This window comes from Piliocolobus tephrosceles, chromosome 4, assembly GCF_002776525.5.
Source record: "Piliocolobus tephrosceles isolate RC106 chromosome 4, ASM277652v3, whole genome shotgun sequence".
Classification (NCBI taxonomy): Eukaryota; Metazoa; Chordata; class Mammalia; order Primates; family Cercopithecidae; genus Piliocolobus; species Piliocolobus tephrosceles.
In genome coordinates this window covers 118434206-118454659 of record NC_045437.1, presented here as the reverse complement: position 1 = coordinate 118454659, position 20454 = coordinate 118434206, and the positions used below count along the sequence as shown (strand labels likewise).

At 52.7% G+C, this 20454-nt stretch overlaps 1 protein-coding gene across 1 annotated transcript in view; it reads right to left on the bottom strand.

Moving 5' to 3' along the window:
• The window catches only part of STK10 (serine/threonine kinase 10), a 149947-nt gene that overhangs the window by 45279 nt on the left and 84214 nt on the right, over positions 1-20454 (bottom strand). Inside the window, exons 5-10 of the mRNA XM_023218939.3 lie at positions 19465-19537; positions 18284-18478; positions 17311-17392; positions 8173-8307; positions 5158-5706; positions 2181-2311 (exon numbers count right to left, since the gene is read on the bottom strand). Coding sequence (XP_023074707.1) covers positions 2181-2311; positions 5158-5706; positions 8173-8307; positions 17311-17392; positions 18284-18478; positions 19465-19537 — 1165 coding nt within the window. The remainder of the gene's footprint in view (positions 1-2180; positions 2312-5157; positions 5707-8172; positions 8308-17310; positions 17393-18283; positions 18479-19464; positions 19538-20454) is intronic.

Sequence of the window (20454 nt, the reverse complement as noted above, 5' to 3'; positions counted from 1 at the left end):
ACAGGTATGTGCCCAGCTAATTTTAAAATTTTTTGTAGAGACACTATGTTACCCAGGATGGTCTCGAATTCCTGGGCTCAAGCAATTCCCTCACTTCAGCCTCCCAAAGTGCTGAAATTACAGGTGTGTGCTGCTGTGCCCAGCTGCATGCTTATGCTTTTAAAAGAATATGAATATTAGGCCGAGCATGGTGGCTCACACCTGTAATTCCAGCACTTTGGGAGGCCGAGGCAGGCAAATCACAAGGTCAGGAGTTCGAGACCAGCCTGGCCAATATGGTGAAACCCCATCTCTACTAAAAATACAAAAATTAGCGGGGCGTGGTGGTGGGCACCTGTAGTCCCAGCTACTCAGGAGGCTAAGGCAGGAGAATCACTTGAACCCAGGAGGCAGAGGTTGCACTACGCTGAGATCGCACCACTGCATTGCAACCTGAGTGACAGAGCAAGACTCTGTTTCAAAAAATAAAAACAAAATTTTAAAAATTTTAATTCACATGTATAAAAACATGTGATTAATGTTCCAGAAATTTTCTCTACACTAATCATGAATTTACCCTGCAAAGGCCTGGCCCCCAGGGAACTCCATGGCTCCACGGCCTCCCTAAGTGTTAAGCTCCCCCAACCCCTGCCAGCTATACGGTCCAGCGAAACCTGAAGGAATTCTCACACAGACAGACCCAGTTAGAATCCCAGCTTTACCTCTGCCCAACTGGAAGACCCGGGGCAAGTGACTTACTTGCCCAGAAACAGTGTTTCCTCCTTTGTTTACAAAATGTGGAAATAGGGTCTCCCGAAGGAGGGCTGCAAGTGGGGGATGAAGAACTGAAAAGTATAAAGACGGATTCCAGCAAACAGCTTCGCCTCACACCTTCCTCCCCATTCCAATCCTTCACCAGCTCACTGGTTTTGCCTCTAAAATGTAGGTCAAATCTGACCATGTTTTTCCCTCTTCCCGGCCACTGCCCCAGCCTGAGCCCAGAGCCTGCCCAGAGAGTCAAGATCTCCCTGTCTCCCTCCACCAGTCCCCCTTAAAGAAGCTGAGTAGTAATTACTCAGGGTCTCAGCAACTGCAGTTTCCCTTGGGCTCCCCGAGCTCTCCTCCCCTTATCCTTTAGGCCTGGCTCAGGGGCTTCCCTTGGAGCAGCCTTCCCCACTCCAAGCACTCACCATCATGTCACCTGTTACTTCCTTCATGGCACGTAGGACAATCAGGGATTATCTTGTGTACTGTATGTTGGCCCATTAGGTGTTAAGTTCTACAAGGGCAATGGCCTTATCTATTTGGGTCACCACCTTGTCTCCAACCTGGTGGGTTGGTGGATACATAGATGGATAGATGGATGAATGGTTAGGTAGATAGGTGGAGGGCTGAATGGGTAGATGGGTGGGTGGGTGGATGGATGGCTGACTGGGTGGATGACTGGGTGGACAGATGGAAAGGTAGATAGGGAGTAGGTAAATAGAGGGATGGATAGATAAATGGATGGAAGAATAAATGGATGGATGGGTGATTGGGTGGATGGATAAACAGATGGATACTTGGGCAGATGGAGGGAAGGATGGAATGGTGAGTGAGTAGATGGATGGGTGGATGGTTAGATGGATAAATGGAAGGTGAGTGAGTGGGTAGATGAATGAGTGGGTAACTGGATGGATGGATGGATGGATGGATGGATGGATGGATGGATGAACGGATGGATGGATGAATGGATGAATGGATGAGTGAACGACTGGGTGGATAGATGGACAGGCAGACAGCTGAGTAGGTGGATAGATGGGTGGATAAATGAATGGAAGGATGGATGATTAAGTAGATGGGTAGATGAATGGGTGCCCAGTTGGATGGATGGATGGAAAGGTGAGTGGGTAGATAGGTGGATGGGTGGAGGGGTGAGTGGGTGGAAGAGTGGGTAGACAGATGGGTGGATAGATGAATAGACACATAGGTGAACAGGTGGATAGATGGGTGAATAAATGAATGGACGGGTAGATAGATAGATGAATGGTTGGATAGACAGGGGAGTGCAGGATCTAAGGCAAAATGAGTTTCCTTTTGTCTCCTTGATTCCCCCACTTCATGCTGTACACAGACAGCCCTCTCACCAAAAGGGCCAATGCCCACTCCTCTTACCATAGCCCCACCCTCTTACCACCATTGGTGGCCCTTCCCAGGCTTGCCTGAGAAATCTCATCTCTTCATCCTTCTTCTCATCTTCGCTGATGATCTTGGAGGTGGTGATGCTCACCTCCACACCATCCACCACAAATTTGCGTGTCCGCTTGAGGGTTTTTTTGTGCAGCTTCGGGTCCTGGCCAGGGAAAACCATTAGACAAGTCTCAGAATTGCAGCTAAGGACCACCTGCCATGGCAGGTGAGGCCACAGCTCTGCTGGGCCCACAGCTTCAGCACCACCCCCAGAGAGATGTAGCCATCCATCTTCCCTCTTGCCTCAACTTAACCTAGGAGCCGGAGGGTCTGAGCTTATTCCCTTGCCTTTCCCAGGTCTCAGTCTTTGGACACTGTGCTGAGGCCTCCCCCACCTTGCTGCCAGCACCTCTCATGCATCCAGGACATGGTGTCAGAAAGAGCTGCGTTCTAACCCTCACTCCACCACTTACTGGCTCTGTGTCTCTGGGCCAGCTTCTTGTCCTGTCTGAGCCTCAGCTTCCTCACCTGTTCAGGGAGGATAATCACACTACTTGCCTCCCAGGGTGGTTGTGAAGATCCAATGAGAGAACACACGGTGGATCCACAGAGCAGTGCCCACTCCCAACACATGTTCCATGCTTGGCATTTCTTTCTGACGGTTATTATTGCAGACCACACACAACCCTCGCGCATGGTGCCAAAATCCCAAGGAGCTCAAAAATTAAAGGCTGTTTTCATAACTGGGTTGGTAGCCAAAGCTGACCTGGCCTGAACCTGCTGGGAGCCACCATGAGATTATGCATCATTGTGATCTTTTACTGTGAGGAATCGTACATGCCACAAGTGGTTGTGCAGGTGCCACCCAGAATCCTGGAGATGTCAGTGTGTCGTAATACGTGGTTCCCTCTGGAAGTTCTCAGCTCTGATTCTGAAGGTGTCCCCATAACCCTCCCACTCTGCCCACTGCCTCTGGCCTCTTGGCTGATTTCAAAAGCTCCTTTTTTTTAAGATGGTGTCTCGCTCTGTCGCCCAGGCTGGAGTGCAGTGGCGCAGTCTCAGCTCACGGCAACCTCCGCCTCCCAGGTTCAAGCGATTCTCCTGCCTTAGCCTCCTGAGTAGCTGGGATTACAGGCATGCGCCACCACGCCCGGCTAATTTTTTGGGGGGGGGGCGGGGACGGAGTCTTACTCTACTGGCAGGCTCGAGTGCAGTGGCGCGACCTTGGCTCACTGAAACCTCTGCCTCCCAGATTCAAGCAATTCTCCTGCCTCAGCCTCCCGAGTAGCTGGGACTACAGGTGCCTGCCACGACGCCCGGCTAACTTTTGTATTTTTAGTAGAGACAGGGTTTCACCATGTTGGTAAGGCTGGTCTTGAACTCCTGACCTCGTGATCCACCCACCTCGGCCTCCCAAAGTCCTGAGATTACAGGCGAGAGCCACAGCGCCCGGCCCAAAGACTCTTTTTGGTGTAGCCCAGCCCTTTTCCTACCGAAGGGCCTCCCAGCCCCTGAAAGAAGAGTGAGGAACCAGCGTGGCAGGATGCTGAGCCCCACTCCTGCTGAGTCAAGAGGGGCAGACTGTTCTTGCTCCCTGAAGTCTGGGCCCCTGTCTCCTGCCCATGGCACCTCGCCCAGGGGCACTGGACAGCATCAGCATAGACCCAGCATGCCCGACTCTCATCTCTCTATGGTGGCCAGCTCACATGTGCCAGGACCCAGGCAGGATGGGTCAGACCGGTGGTGAGAAGTGGAGGCTGGCAGGAGCGAGAGCGGAGGCGAAGAAAGGGCATCCACAGCCACAGCCCTCTGCTGAGAACTGCTCCTGGCCAGGGGGCCTCCACCCATGAAGGAACAGGCTCCTAGTCACGCCCAGGGGTGCTGGCGCAGCGGGGGACTCTCATTAGAACAGCCTGAGGTCCCTGACACACTGCAGTCAACCAGGAACATTCTCCACAGCCTTGAGAAGAGCAGGGGAGCCCCTGCTCTAGGTGGGTCTGTCTCATTAAAAAGCCAAACAAAAAACCCTTTTGTTCACCTAGTGTCTTTAGGATGAAAAGTGGCAGGATGCCTGTCGGAAGGAAGACGCTGCTCACAGATAACAGCTGCTGTGCAGGCTTGTCACGTGGCCTGTTGGAACTGTGCTTCCCGTCCCTGCCTAAAGCTCATTGGCCATTGCGGCTCCTGTCACTCCCCTTTGCTTAGCAAATATGTTCGAGTCTCTACTGCGTGTTTTTCACCAACTAAATTTGGGAAGGAAAAACAAAACCATACAGTATTTCCTCTAAAATGAGCCTTGGGTAGAGGGTCAGGTGACCCATCGTGAGTTTAATAACACCCTGGGATTTATCGGGGAGGCCAGGAAAGGAGTCAGCCCCTTCCAGCTGCCTAAGAAGAAGGAGGCCGTGGCTCCCACTGGGAGAGTTTATAGAGTTCGGAGCCTAGGGTCTGACCACCTTCCCACTCCAGGGCCTGGGCTGGCTCCTCACTTCTCTGAGCCTCCATCGGCTTATCTGTAATGTGAGAGGATGAAGGAGGCTGTCTGTTCTTTTTAAAGCACTTGTACAGGGTTCGCCTCACGCCCAGGCCTCTAGTGCGGTGGCTACTGTCATTCACAACACTGCCCACCTCCAGAAAGGCCCCGGAGGCAGGGAAGACAGCTTTGAGCTGTTTCCTTAGTTGGATTTACCAGGTACCAGCTGGGTCTCATGGTTGACCTCCTGATGACAGCAATTCATTTGTAGCTAAGGCCTGAGAGTTCTCGCTCCCAAATTTTACCAGCGCATTTTACCAAGCTTTGAAATTTAAACCCAGACCAACTGCTTGACGTTCCTAAATCCCACACTGAACTCAGATATTCTGGAAATTAAACTATGAATCAAACCAAAACTCCCTAATGAACCACTTAAAATGCAAGGAAGCCCCTAAACGCTTTTGAAAGCAAAATGAAGCTGCAGAACATCCTGCAGTGGTCTCGCTGCAAGTCCATGGTGGGAGAGGCGGCGTTACCTTGATGGACAGAGAGCCCATCTCTTTGTTCGGTGACAGGTCGGCGGAGAGATTGGTACTGTAGTCCATGCTCTCAGAGGTGCAGAGGCTGCTACAGTCCGAGTCCCTCTTGGAAGGACCTGGAGCTGCCTGGGCAGGGGGCTCCAGGCTGCCATTGGCCAGCTTCTCCCCACCCAAGGTCTCCAAGGCGCTGCTGTTGGGCCGGCTCTGGCTGGTCTTTTGAGATCTGTTGGCTGCTGGGCTGAGGTCCCCACCCTGCTCAGCAACTTGCTTCTCCTGGGCTACCTGAATCCTGGCATCCATTGACACAGGTCGGGACTTCCGCAGGGGCACAGGCACTGCTAGGCCGTTCTCATTTCCAGGGGCCACGACTGGGGCGCTGGTGGTTTGGGGGGATTCGTCCCCAGAGGGCTGGCTGCAGGGCTCATTCACACTGTCCTGAGACTGGCTGGGTGCCAGCGGGGTGGAAGATGACTCCGTGAGAGGCTTGTCGGCATTGACGCTTGGCGGACTCACCTCAGAGGAGTTCTGAGTATGGTTCTCCAGAGTCTAGGAGAAAAAAAAGATAGTCAAGGCCATGCTGCTGTATGTTCAAGGCAAGAGTCAGAGATGCAATGGAGAGAGTCGGCCACCCTCAAGATGAAGTGGGCCAGGGCCAAGAAAGGAGAACAGACATCTCCCTAGCCATGGTCTTCACCACTCCCTACTGCATAACCATAAAAAATTACTATTTATTTTGAGGCATAGCAATCTCCTCGCTATCTCCAATCTTAGCTGAATGTAATAGCTGTTATTCCTCCTAGGAGGCAGCTGTGGCCAGCTGGCCAGCTCATGGCCCATAGGGAGGGGTCAGTGGCCACTCCATTCCAGCCAATTGTGATAATGTGGGAAAATGGCTCCCCTGTGCCCAAACCTTCCCAGTTTTTAAATTTTAATTTTTAAATTTTATTTATCTATTTTTTTGAGACAGGGTCTTGCTCTGTCACCCAGGCTGGAGTGTAGTGGAGCCATTTTGGCTCAATGCAACCTCTGCCTCCCAGGCTCCCACCTGGGAGTGGTCCTCCCACCTCAGCCTCCTGAGAAGCCTTCTGAGTAGCTGGAACTACAGGTGCATGCCACCACACCCAGCCAATATTTGCATTTTTTAGTAGAGACAGGGTTTCGATATGTCACCCAGGCTGGTCTCAAACTCCTGGACTCAAGTGATCTGCCTGCCTCGGCCTCCCAAAGTGCTGGGATTACAGGTGTGTGTCACCGCACCCAGCAAAACCTTCCAATTTTTAAAGACAAGTTTGAAATCTAGGTTTTTAATGGACATCTCTTAACTTTTAGGTGGCAACTAACTCATATTTTTTAAAAAGTCACATAAAGGCCAAGCCAAGCCTGTCTTGGGGCTGGATTCAGCCCTTGTGGCCACTAAGTTTTCAGCTTCATTTTTGTTTTTTTGAGTCTTTGTTGGGTGGAAAGTACTGGAAATGTTGCTATGCTATGGTGAAACAGAACATCCTTCCTGTGTATAAAACATAAACGTCCAACTTGGTGAACAGAGTCAGTATCCATGTAGCCACTTTCCAGGTCAGGAGGGGACCACTGCTTTGCTCCAGAGGGCCATCCCCTGCCGGCCCGTCCTTCTCAGTGGCAATGCTCTCCCACCTCTTGACGTGGTCACTGTTCTGTGGTCTCTAAGTGCTACAGGTGAGCTGTGCCTGCTTATAAACGTGGTATGAATGGATTTATACTATAAGCATTCCTTTGGTTCTTGCCAGCCACTGGTTTTTAAACTCAGCTATGGAAGCTGGTGGAAGCAACTCCAATCTACCTTCTAGTCAGCACCCACAGTGATGGCTCAAAAACTCAGATCTGATTCTGTCACCTCCAGAGTACCCAGTCCCTGCCTGAAACCCTTCAGGGCTCCCACTACCCTCAGGACAAAGATCAGCCTCCTGCCAGTAGACAATGAGGCTGGGTGTGAGTGCTTTCTTCCTCCTCCTGGAGCCAGGCCCCACTGAGGTTCTCCTACTCCACATCCACCCCTGGCCCTGTCATCTATCGGCTCAGCCAACCACTTCACTGCATCGATCTCAGTTTTCCTGTCTGTAAAACGGAGCTTGGTTACCCTGTGTCAGAGCTGTAGAGTGCCCGGCAGCCACTAGGGGCTCCATGCATGGCTGGGGTGGTTGTCATGATTCTGCTTGCCCCGCCCCTCGGGCCTTTCCTTCTTCACCCTGGTGAGGGTCTGCGCCAGCCTCAGGCTCCACTCAGAACTGAATTAAATCTGAGAAAGCCACAGTGCCGTCCACAGCACAAGGATGTGGGCCAGCTCCATCCCATGATGGGTAAGCCCAGCCCTTGCTTCTCTAGGTACAGGGAGCCATCGGGACGGCCACCCTATCCCTGGGAAGAGGCCTCCCCCAGCAGCAAGACCAGGGACTACAGAGCAACAGCTCGGGCCAGAATCCAGCCCATAGACATGTTTTCCTTGGCTCAGAGGGTTTTTACAAATTTAAATCAGCTTTAATTTCAATCTAAATCCAGCAAGCACTGAAGCTGCAAAAGCGTTCCAAATGTGCCCAGACATGGGTTCCCTTGGCACTGAGCACAGCTAGAGGGGGGCCAGGGTGTTGCCTGTGGCCATATGCAGCCTCACGTATTTATCCCAAAGTGAGCTAAAAACAGTCTCATTTGGGATGTGAGCCGTGACGGGAACAAAGGATGGGAAGCCATGAATCAGTTACCAACTTTTAACAATTGGAAGATTTCGTGTGAAAATCTAGACCCCTGGTATCTCCTGAAAACTCACAGGATCAGGATCCGGCCAACACCCTCTGCCACCACCCCCCACCCCGGCCCACAGGCCAACTTACGTTACCTGGAGCATGGGCGTCTGCAACCTCTGAGCTGGGAAGAAATTGCCTGAGCCAGAGTCCCGGCTTTCCCTGCGCCTCCCACACCAGCAGGGCCAGCTGAGATCCCATCCTCCCAGCCCTCACTAAGCCCCACTCTCCCTGGCCTTACGGAGGTGGCATCCACGGCGTCCTCCTCTTCCCCCTCATCCCGGCCGTCTTCAATCTCTTCCATCACCTCGGCCTTGGCCTCGGCCACCAGCTCCCGCAGAGCCTTGTTACTGGTGATGCTGCTGACAAAGGGATGCTAAGGGGGCAAAATGCACCTAGATTAGAACCACTCTGGGGTCAGGGTGGGGTGGAGGAGGCTGGAGGAGCTCACCCCCCAGGGCAGAAAAGGCCAGCCTCATTCCTGAGCAAAATGTACACATGAACTTGGAGACACAGAGACAGCCTGGAAAGTCCCAAGTGTGTTGGAAAAAGGGCAGATCCCAGCTCTGTCTCTCAGTGGCTATGTGACCTTGAGCATGTCACTTAACCTCTCTGAGCCACAGGCTCCTCATCTCTCAAGCGGACACAATAACAATGAACCCACAGGGAGGTCATGTGGATTAAATGAGATCATGCACTTAAAAATGCTTAGCCCAAAGTAGGAGCTCAGGCCGTGTTTGCAAGGGAGGGTGTCTATTTTCCTTTTTCCTTTTTAAATGGTTTTAATACATAGTTTTACAAAATATGCTACATACATTTTGTTGAGGAATAACAGTCCTACCACTAAGTTCACAGGTTGTAAAGCGCAATGACTTTTTTTTTTTTTTTTTTTGAAACAGAGTTTCACTCTTGTTGCCCAGGCTGGAGTGCAGTGGCGCAATCTCGGCTCACTGCAAGCTCCACCGACCAGGTCCAAGGGATTCTCCTGCCTCAGCCTCCCAAATAGCTGGGATTACAGGCATGCACCACCATGCCAGGTCAATTTTTTGTATGTTCAGTAGAGGCGGGGTTTCACCATGTTGGCCAGGCTGGTCTCAAACTCCTGACTTTAAGTGATCCACCCACCTCAGCCTCCCAAAGTGCTGGGATTACAGGCGTGAGCCAACCATGCCCAGCCTCAATGACTTTTTACATATATATGCACCCAGCGTAACTGCCACCCAGCTCAAGATACAGAACATTTCCATCACTGGGGAAGGCTCCCGTCTCCCTTGGCAGGCAACCCCACTCCCACGCCGCAGCCTCGGGAGCCTGCTCCTCAGCTTCCTAGAATCAGAGCATCATGTGTGCAGTCTTTCGCGTTGGCTTCCTTTACTCAGCGTCATGACTGTGAGATTCACCTACATTGTCGTCTATTTCGGTAAACTGTTCCTGTTTTATTTCTGTGCAGGGTCTCACTGTACGAATATGGCAGTTTGTTTATTCATCCTACTGCTGCCGGACATCTGGGCTGTTTCTCATTTTTGGCAACTATGAATAAAGCTGCTAGAGACACTCTCGTATATGTCTTTGGGTGGACATATGTGTTTGGTTTTAAGGAAGGAAATACAAGATCTTGAGGCAGAGTGGTGTATGTTCTATTCTAGGTTTTTACAGAAATGTCAGAGTCTTTAAAAGTGAATGTTCTTTTACGGACCTTGCAAAACACCAAAGCAAAAGGTCTTAGCGGTATTAAGTCAGTGTGAGGTATCGTGGGTGAAGACACCTGGGTGTAGCCAGGGATGTGGGATTCCTCAACCCACCATGCTCACCCAGGGCCACTGGGAAAGGAGTGATGGGGTGGGGTGGGGGTATGATGAAGCTAGAATTTGCTCATTTACAATTTACAGGAAGGCTCTGAAGAAATTCACTGTTTTTACTCTCAGAAAATTTATCCGGGAGGAAGTGTCAACAAGATTGCTGGGGAAGTATTTAAATGACTAAAAAACAAATTTCTAGCACCTGGAAAACACATTCAGAAAGATATGTTCATCACAAATCATTCTTATCTGTTTGTTCATTTAAAACAGTTCAATTGGCCGGGCGCAGGGGTTCAAATGATAAACAAGAGAATTCCAGATCTTGTATAGCTGAGGCTGGTGGAGACTAAAGTCTGCAGGCAGAGGGACCTCATTCAAGGTCGAATTCAAGGGATACGAAGGGGTTCCCCAGGGAAATATGTGGGCACAGAGAATTCCAGGCAGAGGGAGCAGCTAGTACAAAGAAGGCCCAGAGACTGGACTGAGCTTGGCGGCAGGAGTCACAAGACAGGCAGGATGGTGGGACACAGGACGCGGAGGAAAGATGGGCTGTGTATGCAGGTGAGCCACAGAGACTGTTCTCACAAGCCACCAACAGGCTGCAGTGCAGCAGTGATACTACTACCCTGTAAAGATGTCATTCTGGCTGCTCTGTACTTTTAAGAGGTCTTGAGTGGGGCATTAAGGGGGAAGCAAAGTAGCGTAGAAGTTAAGAGTGCTGGCTATAGACTCTAGAACCAAGGCACCTGGTAAAATCCAGCCTCCACCAACTGGGGCAAGTCACTTAACCTTTAGTCTCAGTTTGCTCATCTATATACTAGGAGCAGCTGTTATAAGCATTATGGTAAATGCTCAGATATGGCAGCCATCATCACCACCATCACCACCACCACCATCTTCCTGAATCACCACCATCACCTTCACCACCATCACCACCATCACCACCACCATCATCCCCATCACCATCACCATCACCCCCATCACCACTATCATCACCATCGCCACGACCATTACCATCACCACCATCACCCCCATCAGCATCAGGAGCAGCAGCACAATCAGAAAAGCCTGTTATGGCTGGGTGCAGTGGCTCACACCTGTAATCCCAGCACTTTGGGAGGCCAAGGCGGTGGATCACCTGAGGTCAGGAGTTCAAGATCAGCCTGGCCAACATGGTGAAACCCAGTCTCTACTAAAAATAACAAAAATTAGCCGGCCGTGGTGGCACATGCCTGCAATCCCAGCTACTCAGGAGGCTGAGGCAGAAGAATTGCTTGAACCCAGGAGGCAGAGGTTACAGTGAACGAAGATCATGCCACCGCACTTCAGCCTGGGTGACAGAGGGAGACTGTCTCAAAAACAACAACAAAAAAAGAAAAGCCTGTTTTGCATTCCTAACCACTCCTATTCCCTCCCAAATGCCCCCAGAGTACAGCTCTTTGGAACCAAAGGTGAGAATCAAGATCTCAAAGGTTCCTGAGCTCCACATTGCACAATCTAATACAAGTGAACTTAAGTGAAATGCTACAGGACACTTCACCGCAGTGGCTGAAGCAGTGGCAGAAATAAATAAATGCAGACATGGGCTTCTGGAAACACCAGGTTTTCATCGGGGCACCCCATGTATCGATCAAATCAGTAGCTCTTCAGCACGGCCAGGAACTCTGCTTTCTTGAGGCAGAACCATCTGCTCCACTGCCTCCCCCGACCACCCCAGCGTCCTTAGGATGAGGAAGGGGGGCCATGGGGAAGAAAGCCTGTGACAGGCAGGTGAGCAGGGCAGCTCTGCCGGGCACCAGAGCAAGCAAGGCTGGCACACAGGGCCACTAGTCCTGTGGCTAATTAGGCCCAAACACTGTTTTACAGACTGCTCTGGGACACAAAACACAGACCACCTCCGACACTGCATCAGCTCCGCCTCCAGAGATGTGTTTAAAGGCCCATTAAAGAGATAATGCCCTGCCTACGCTGCAAGGGAGAATGCTAGCCTGCACCAGGTAGGCTGCTCTGGGCACACGTGTCCCCAGTGGAAGGCTAGATGACAGAGGAACTTGACCGCCCAGTCCTCCAGTAAGAGGCACTGGCTGGCTGTTCAGTGCCATCTTTGCTGAAAAAGGCCAAAACAGGTGGCATCACACAGCTCGCCAACCGGCACCTGCCCTCTAGCCAGGGCCCCCCCTGCCATCTAAATAGACATTCTTTCCAAGAACTTGAGCCTACTTTTCCTCTATGTGCTTAGAAACTGTCAGCCAGAGGGGTCCTATACTCCAAGATGGGCTTTAAAAAAAAACACTGAATAGGCCAGGCATGGTGGCTCACACCAGCACTTTGGTGGGCCGAGGTGGGCGGATCACTTGAGGTCAGGAGTTCGAGACCACCCTGGCCAATATGGCGAAACCCCATCTCTACTGAAAATACAAAAATTAGCCGGGCGTGGTGGCGGGCGCCTGTAATCCCAGCTACTCGGGAGGCTGAAGCAGGAGAATCGCTTGAACCCAAGAGGCGGAGACTGCAGTGAACCGAGATCAGGCCACTGCACTCCAGCCTGGCAACACAGCGAGACTCCATTTTAAAAAAATAAAATAAATAAAAACACCTAATAACGCTCGCAGTTTCCAGGCACTGGCATCTCTTTGAATCCTCTCTCCCTCTCTTCTGGTCTCCTTCCCTCCCTCTCGCTCTTTCATTCATTCAGAGAGGCAGCTTGCCAGAGAGGTCAAGAGCACAGACTCTCGAACCCGAGGACCAGGTTCAGAACCCAGCTCTGTGGCTTACAGGCTATGTGACCTTGTGTAGCCTACCTCACCGCTGTGTGCCTCAGTTTTACCATCTGCTCAATGGAGAGCTGAACAGCACCTACTTCAGAGCATTTGTATGAAGATTAAATTAGGTGACATTTGCTAAGTACTTAGAGTAGTACCTGGCATGGAGGTACTAACCACCATCATCACCTTCACTACCATTACCACTACCATCACCACCATCATCACTATCACCACCATCATCATCATCACCGTCATCACCACCATCGTCCCCATCACCATCACCATCTCTGGAGAAAGGGTTATGGAACCGTTTGTTAGGTACAAATAAGTCAATTTTGGCCCGGCGTGGTGGCTCACACCTATAATCCCAACACTTTGGGAGGCTGAGGCAGGCAGATCTCCTCAGGTCAGGAGTTCGAGACCAGTCTGGCCAACATGACCAAACCCCATCTCTACTAAAAACACAAAAATTACCCAGGCATGGTGGCGCATGCCTGCAATCCCAACTACTTGGGAGGCTGAGACAGGAGAATCACTTGAACTCAGGGGGTGGAGGTTGCAGTGAGCTGAGATACCTCCACTGCACTCCAGCCTGGAGACACAGTGAGACTCCATCTCAAAAAAAAAAAAGTCAATTTATTTAGCAAATACTTGCTGAGGGCTCTCTATATACCAGGCACTGTTCCTGGGACCTATCGGTGAACGAAACAAAGACGCTGTCCTTGGGGCGCTGACACGCTAGGCGAGGAGCTTGACAACAAACCTAATAAGCCAGTTACATCCTGAGTGCCATGGGCCATGGAAGAAGGAAGAAGTAGGCCAGGGAAAGGGGACCGGGAATGTGGGGAGTGTAGTGGGTTCACAATTTCACGTGGGTGGTTGGGGGAGGCCTCCCCACAAGGCTGACATTACAGCAATGACTCGAAGAGGGAGAGTGAGTCACAGAGAGATCCGGAGGAAGGCCATTCCGGGCAGCACGGACAGCCAGTGCCAAGGCCCTGAGGCAGGAACATGCCTGCTGTGTTCGGAGCACAGCAAGGGGGCTGGGCAGGCTGGAGCAGAGTGAGGCTGGAGTGTGGGAGCGAGAGAGGCGAGGGGGGTCAGAAGGGTGGGAGGGCGGATCACAAAGCACTCTAACGGCCCTGAGACTCTGGGTTTTCCCTAGAGCGAAATGGCAGCCACTGGGGAGCTTCGGTCAGGGGAGGACATGAGCTGGCCCCGGTTGGGAAGGTTCCCTCTGGCTGCTGTGCTCGGCCCAGACCCAACGGAGAGGGCAGGGGACAGCGAGGAGGCAGCAGCCCGAGTGAGAGGTGGTGGCAGCCCAGGTAGTGGCTGCAGTGGAAGGGCGGTAAATGGTTGAAGTCTAGACATGTGCTGAGGGCAGGGACAACGGGATTTCCTGATAGGTGGGCTAGGAGTGTGGAAGAAAGAGAAGCAAGGGCGCCTGCATGGTTTAGGGCCTGAGCCACTGGAAGGGTGGAGCTGCCATCGGCTAAGATGGGAAAGCCAGTGGTGAAGGCAAAAAGATCCAAGTGCTCAGAGTTCAGTGTGAGATGCCCACTGGACATCCGGGGAGTAAACAGCTGGATGCGGGCCGAGGCATCGAGCTGGGAGTGCTGCACGCTGTGTGCATGGAGATGGAGGGAGGGCCCTGTGCACTCTCACGCTAACAAGCTGGGCCAAAGGGGAGCAAGCAAAGGCAACGGAGAAGGAGAGGCTGATAACCAAGGGCGTGTAGAGGTCTGGAGGTCGAGTGCCGACAGGAGGAGGAGGAGGAGATCGACTGGGCTGGCGCCATTGATGGGTCCGGTGAGACAAAGACCGAGGCTGACCCATGGCACAGAAATCTCTGATGACCTTGACCAGGGCAGCTGTGACAGAGTGAACGGGTTTCAGAGCAAATTCAGCCAGTATCTACTCAGCATCTCATATGTGACTGCTGTGGTGTTAACAATGTTCCATACAAAATCTCATTCACTCACACAATTCTGTGCAGCCAGCACTCTCTACATCGTACAGATGAGGAAACTGAGGCAGAGAGTGAGAACCATGCAGATGCTGGGGTGGGGAGGGGGGGTGGCGTGTCTGATTTCAGAGCCTGGTTACTACCCACACCTTGGTCTGGGCCCAAAGAATGTCTGCAGGAGTCAATGAATGAATCACAAACCAATGGGGGCGTGACTCACTCCGCCCAGGGCAGGACACAGGGAGACGTGAGGGCCTGGCGCTTCTTGGAGCAGGCAGACACCCTGAAGGCTGACAGCACTGGAGTAGGGGGCTGGGAAGCCAAGAGCCTGGCCCACCTCTGTCACTCAAAGCCAAGCGGCCTTGGGCCGGTCATCTCCCTGCTCAGATCCTGGTGCCCTCCCCTGAGGGGGTAACACCATGCCCACCCTCTCTCACTGGAGAGGAAAAGACGCGTGGGTGAAGCAGCAGCAGCGCAGCAGGCATGAAAGGCGCTTTATTCATCTCCAGAGATCGCCCTTTTGTTCTGCAACCCTTTCTGTTGGACGGTAAGAATCCTCTGGCAGGACATTTTTTCCAAGTATGGAGCGGAAATTCCTGACTGAGGCTGCAGCTCCGGAGCTGCCATGTGGGGATGGGGGACAGCTGGTCTCTCCGTGGAATGTCCTGGAGGCCGGATGCATCAGGGCAGGAGGTGCCTCTTACAGGAAACAATTGGCCCCGAGCGGCTTGGACAGTGACAACAGCCCCACTCAACCCCACCCATTTCAGGGAGCCCCAGCCCACTCCCCACAATACCCAGAAAATGAGGCCTTTGGGCACTCCAGAAATTTGCTTTCCAATACGTTATAGAAATGTAAAAGGAACAGCTGTGACCCCCCCCCCAACCCCAGCAGTAGACAGACCCCATTTTGCATTCTGGTTCCTTTCATTTTTTAAAAAATAAATACATCAGTCCTATGCATCAAGCGTTCCTTGAGCACTGTGCTTAAGAGTTAAGCTAAGCGCTTCATAGCACCTCTTCAGTTAATCCTCACAACCACCCAGTAAGGGCACTGCTGCTATTCACTCCCATTTCAGAGTGACAAGTGAGTCACAAAGAGGTTAAGCCGTTCGCCCAGGGGCGCACAGCCAGTAAGTGGCAGAGCTGGGATTCAAACCCTGGACTTTCCTGCCCCAGCTCATACTCATAATAACTAAGCTGCTACCCCAGAAGGACACACAGTGGCTCAAAATGCCGACCACAGGCCCTGTGCATGGCACACAGGAGGAAGCTGGGAAAAGCTGGGGGAATATAAAGACTCAGGTGCCTGGTGTGGCCCCTTCCTCCCCTTCCTGCCACCGCACCTCTAAGACTGTCATGCTGGGGGTAGAACCGGAGCGGACAGAGCAGTGAAAGGGCAGACGTGTTGCATCACCCAGGCCCATTCCTCCCTCTTCCATCGGTGGCAGTGACATGGGGATAGTGGTCGGCAGATTTGCAGACGGCTGGGCAAGTGCTGTGCACAGCCTTCAGAACACTGCTGTGAACACACCGACCTCACCCAGCCGCCAGCCATGACGCCCTAACACGAGGCACACGCCCAGGCAAAGGGTGGCTCACAGCTCCCTCCAACCGTTCAAAAAGCTTCAAGGAAACCATCATCCATCTGCCCACTCTAAGACAATACTGCCAGCTAATGAGATGCTCAGAGTCTCCTGATCCCGCACACAGCAGCCAGAAGGCAGAAGGACCCTTGTAAATGGAGGTCAGATACTGTGTCTCCCCTAATGCACAGATAAAGCCCAAGACCTGGCTCTGGCTTGCAAGGCCCTGCAGGACCCTGTGTGCAGAAAATAGCACGGCAAGCTTCAGAAAGGGCCGCTAACAAGGTTGGATCCTCAGCTGGTCTCTGCAGACTAGGCGAGGGCTCCCACCATTAACTGATAAGAGTGGCCCGCTCTGCCTAAACTGTTCTGCAAACAATATAGCTTAGGTTGAATACCTGTTCTCCTTCTAGAGTCTGGAACTTTGGTCTGTGCCAGGCAGGGGGTGCCTATGTGACCACTACCCAGTAAAAGTCCTAAGGGGCTTCCCTGGTGGACAGCACAGAGAATTAAGCTGTTCCGGTGACTGTACTGGGAGAGGGCCCTGGAAGCTTGCACCTGGCTCCGGAGACCTTTTCCCACGCGCCTCCTCCTTGAGCTGAGTTCTCTCTGTGCTTTTGCTGTCCTAAGTCTCCGGGGGGAGAGAATATGCTGAGGCCAGGTGTTCTCCTAGGAAACCATCGAGCCTTGGGACGGACGCCCCAGTGCCTCTCCGCTCTCATCTCCCCTTCTCTCCCCTCCTCTCCCCTGGCCCCTGTGCTCCTGCTTCCCCACCTCCCACCCCCAGCCCCTGGCTCTTCCCAGCATGTGCGGAACATGCTGCAGTCCCAGGCCTTTGCCTCCTCCCTCTCTGGGCCACTGGCCTCGCTCCTTCCCTTTCTGTGGGCATCTGCTCACCCGGAAAGCCCTTCCTTATCCTCCCTTACAAGACAACAGCCGCTCCCGGGCGCCCCACCCCGCACTGTGGATCTCCTTCCGTGGCACTGGCCGCCCTCTGCCATGCGCACAGACTTGCTTATTTGCCGCCTATCTCCCCACTGGAGCATACGCTCCATGAGGACAGGTTCTGGGTGGCTTCATTCCCCAAGGCACTCCCAACACAGAGCTGGCATTCAGGAGGTGCCTGGGGAATACCGGCTGATGGAAGCACAGCTGTCCGTGCTGTCCCCTGGGTGGGGTGAGAACACGCCCAGTGTCCATGTCACCGGTGAGTTCATTAGGCTCCGCCCTTCAGGGAGCAGACTGGGAGGGGAATCCACTCACCTCCAGCAGCTGCGCGGCGCTGGGCCGGGTTTCTGGGTTCTTATCCAGCGCTATCTTCAGGAAGTCACGGAACTCTACAGACCTGGGAGGACAAGCGTCAGAGGTAAGCACGGAGGAGGCAAGAGCAGAGAGAAGTCCCCCACGTCACAGACTCCACTGTCCCAATCACGCCCCTCAAAGGACAGAGGGAACTTTCACAAGCTAGAACAGCGAAAGGGCCTACACGACGCCCTTTTCATCATGGACATCCCTGTCCAGATGGGGACCCAGAAATCAGAGGGGAGCAGGGACTTGCCCAGGCCGCACAGTGAGGAGAGACTCAGCAGTGCCGGGATTTGAACCCAGGCCCGCGATGTCCCGCCCAGGGTTGTGCCATGTGGCTCCTGCGGCTAAGCTGGGGCTCCTGTTCTCCCAGTGGGAGCTGGCTTATTTGGGTGACTTGGTTTGCGCTGGTGAAGATCTCATGTCAAGAGCACAGAGAGGGCTCAGTAGGTAGCTCACGCCTGTAATCCCAGCACTTTGGGAGGCCGAGGCAGACGCATCCCTTTAAGGCCAGGAATTCAAGACCAGCCTGGGCAACATAGGAGACCTCGTCTCTACAGAAAATTAGCCAGGCATAGTGGTGGGTGCCTGTAGTCCCAGCTACAAGGGAGGCTGAGATGCGAGGATCTCTTGAGCCTAGGAGGTCGAGGTTGCAGTGAGCTATCACTGCACCACTGTACTCCAGCCTGAGCAAAAGAGTGAGGCCCTATCTCAAAAAAAAAAAAAAAAAAAGGAACACAAAGGGAAAAAGAGGCACGAAGGGCCCGGGGGGACTCAGAAAGGCCTGAAGACCCCCAGGCCCCAGTCTCCTCTTGGGGCTAGCAGCACCAAGAGAACCCTACCACTGCACCTCCCCAGCCCCGCCGACCGCATATCCCAGCCCTAACCCCGCGCAGGCACCCCGGCAGGTGGCCCTGCCCCTGCTCCTCACCACTTAGAGGGCGTGAGAAGCGTGGGGGGGTCCGACTTGGCGATCTTTAGCAGGACCCGCATGGGGTTGAGCTCGTGGTGTGGCGGCTCGATCTGGGCCATCTCAATCAGCGTGATGCCCAGGGACCAGATGTCGGCTTTGTAGTCGTACGGCGTGTCCTTCATGGTCTCACACATGACCACCTCAGGGGCCATCCTGAACCAACCAAGGGACAACATAGGGCTAAGAATCTGGCCTCCACAGGTGCTTCTTGGATATTCAGGGTCAAGGGCCACCACGAACCACTGTCAGGGGTTGGCAGCACTCCCGAATCATGATCTGCATGACTTTGCATCCCACTGTCTTCCTTAGGACGCTCTTCCACAGAAAAACGCCTCCACGCGGCTCCCCGCCACGTCCTGCTGCAGTTCCGATGCCTACCACGAGATGGCAGCAGCAACCCGGAACACAGAGTCCTGGGGAGGGGTCGGGTGGGAGTGGAGGGAAGGTGCGGTGCAAAAAACCAGGGCGTGGAGGTGGGTGGGCGAGAAGACAACAGCACAGAGAGAAGGAGAAACAGGTATAAAAGGGGGGAGAGAGAGAGCAAGGGTGAGTAACAAGCAAGCAAGAAAGGAGCCCAAACTCCACAATGGCAAGTAATGCACATGAAAAAACTGAAAACAAGGCAAACAGAGAGTAGTCAGGCGTGAAATTGAGTGACAGTGTTTTGTTTTTAAAGTAATAGTTCCGGAAAAGAAGGAAACACGACAGACTAGAGAAGTCCAGGAAGACTTCACATGAGGGTAGGAACTGAACTTGTACTGTTCACCTTCACAGCCCCCATCCCCAGCCCTCAATACATATGTGGTGAATAAATCACGAACTGAATCCTGTTTTAGGGGTTCTAGTTCAGTAATCAATGGAGTGCCTTCTATGTGCACCATTTCATTTCATTCTCACAGTAGCCTTATTAAGTAGGGGCTATTATATCCCTAATTTTATGGATGAAGAAACTGAGGCACAGGAAAACTAAGCAGCTTGTCCAAGGTCACATGACTAGTAAGCCACAGGGCTGGGCGTGCACCCACTGGCTGACCTGGCAGCTCTTGTCTCCTGGCCCCTCTCTGTCTAAAGCGCCTAGTGGTCACCTTGGAGAGTTTTAACGTCCGGTTCATTCCATTTCTAGAAGCTACACGACTCACCAGTAAGGAGTGCCGATGAAGGAATCTCGTTTCTGTAGAGTCTTCAGATTCTTGGCAGACACACCGAAGTCAGCTGCAAGACAAAATCTCAGATAGCATTTTCCACGGACATTCCTCTACCCACAGCCCTGGGGTAAAAGCCGGGGAGGTGGACTCAGGGATACACATTCCAAGTCGACTAACAGATGCCATTTTCTATCTAGCAAATTAGAGAGCATTAAAAATGTAAGAATAGGCTGGGCACGGTGGCTCAAGCCTGTAATCCCAGCATTTTGGGAGGCCAAGGTGGGTGGATCATGAGGTCAGGAGATCGAGACCATCCTGGCTAACACTGTGAAACCCCGTCTCTACTAAAAAATACAAAAAACTAGCCGGGCGAGGTGGCGGGCGCCTGTAGTCCCAGCTACTCGGGAGGCTGAGGCAGGAAAATGGCGTAAACCCGGGAGGCAGAGTTTGCAGTGAGCTGAGATCCAGCCACTGTACTCCAGCCCGGGCGACAGAGCGAGACTCCGTCTCAAAAAAATATATATATATATATATATGAATATCTGCTGCTGTGAGGAAGTACTGAGATGAACACTTTCTTTTTTTTTTTGAGACGGAGTCTCGCTCTGCCACCCAGGCTGGAGTGCAGTGGCCGGATCTCAGCTCACTGCAAGCTCCGCCTCCCGGGTTTACGCCATTCTCCTGCCTCAGCCTCCCAAGTAGCTGGGACTACAGGCGCCCGCCTCGTCGCCCGGCTAGTTTTTTGTATTTTTTAGTAGAGACGGGGTTTCACCGTGTTAGCCAGGATGGTCTCGATCTCCTGACCTCGTGATCCGCCCGTCTCGGCCTCCCAAAGTGCTGGGATTACAGGCTTGAGCCACCGCGCCCGGCTGAGATGAACACTTTCTACTAACGAGAGCCTGCACTGGCAAAAGCCTTCAGGAAGGCAACTTGGCAATAAACAGCAAGAACCTTTAAAATATCCATACCATTTTAATCCAATAA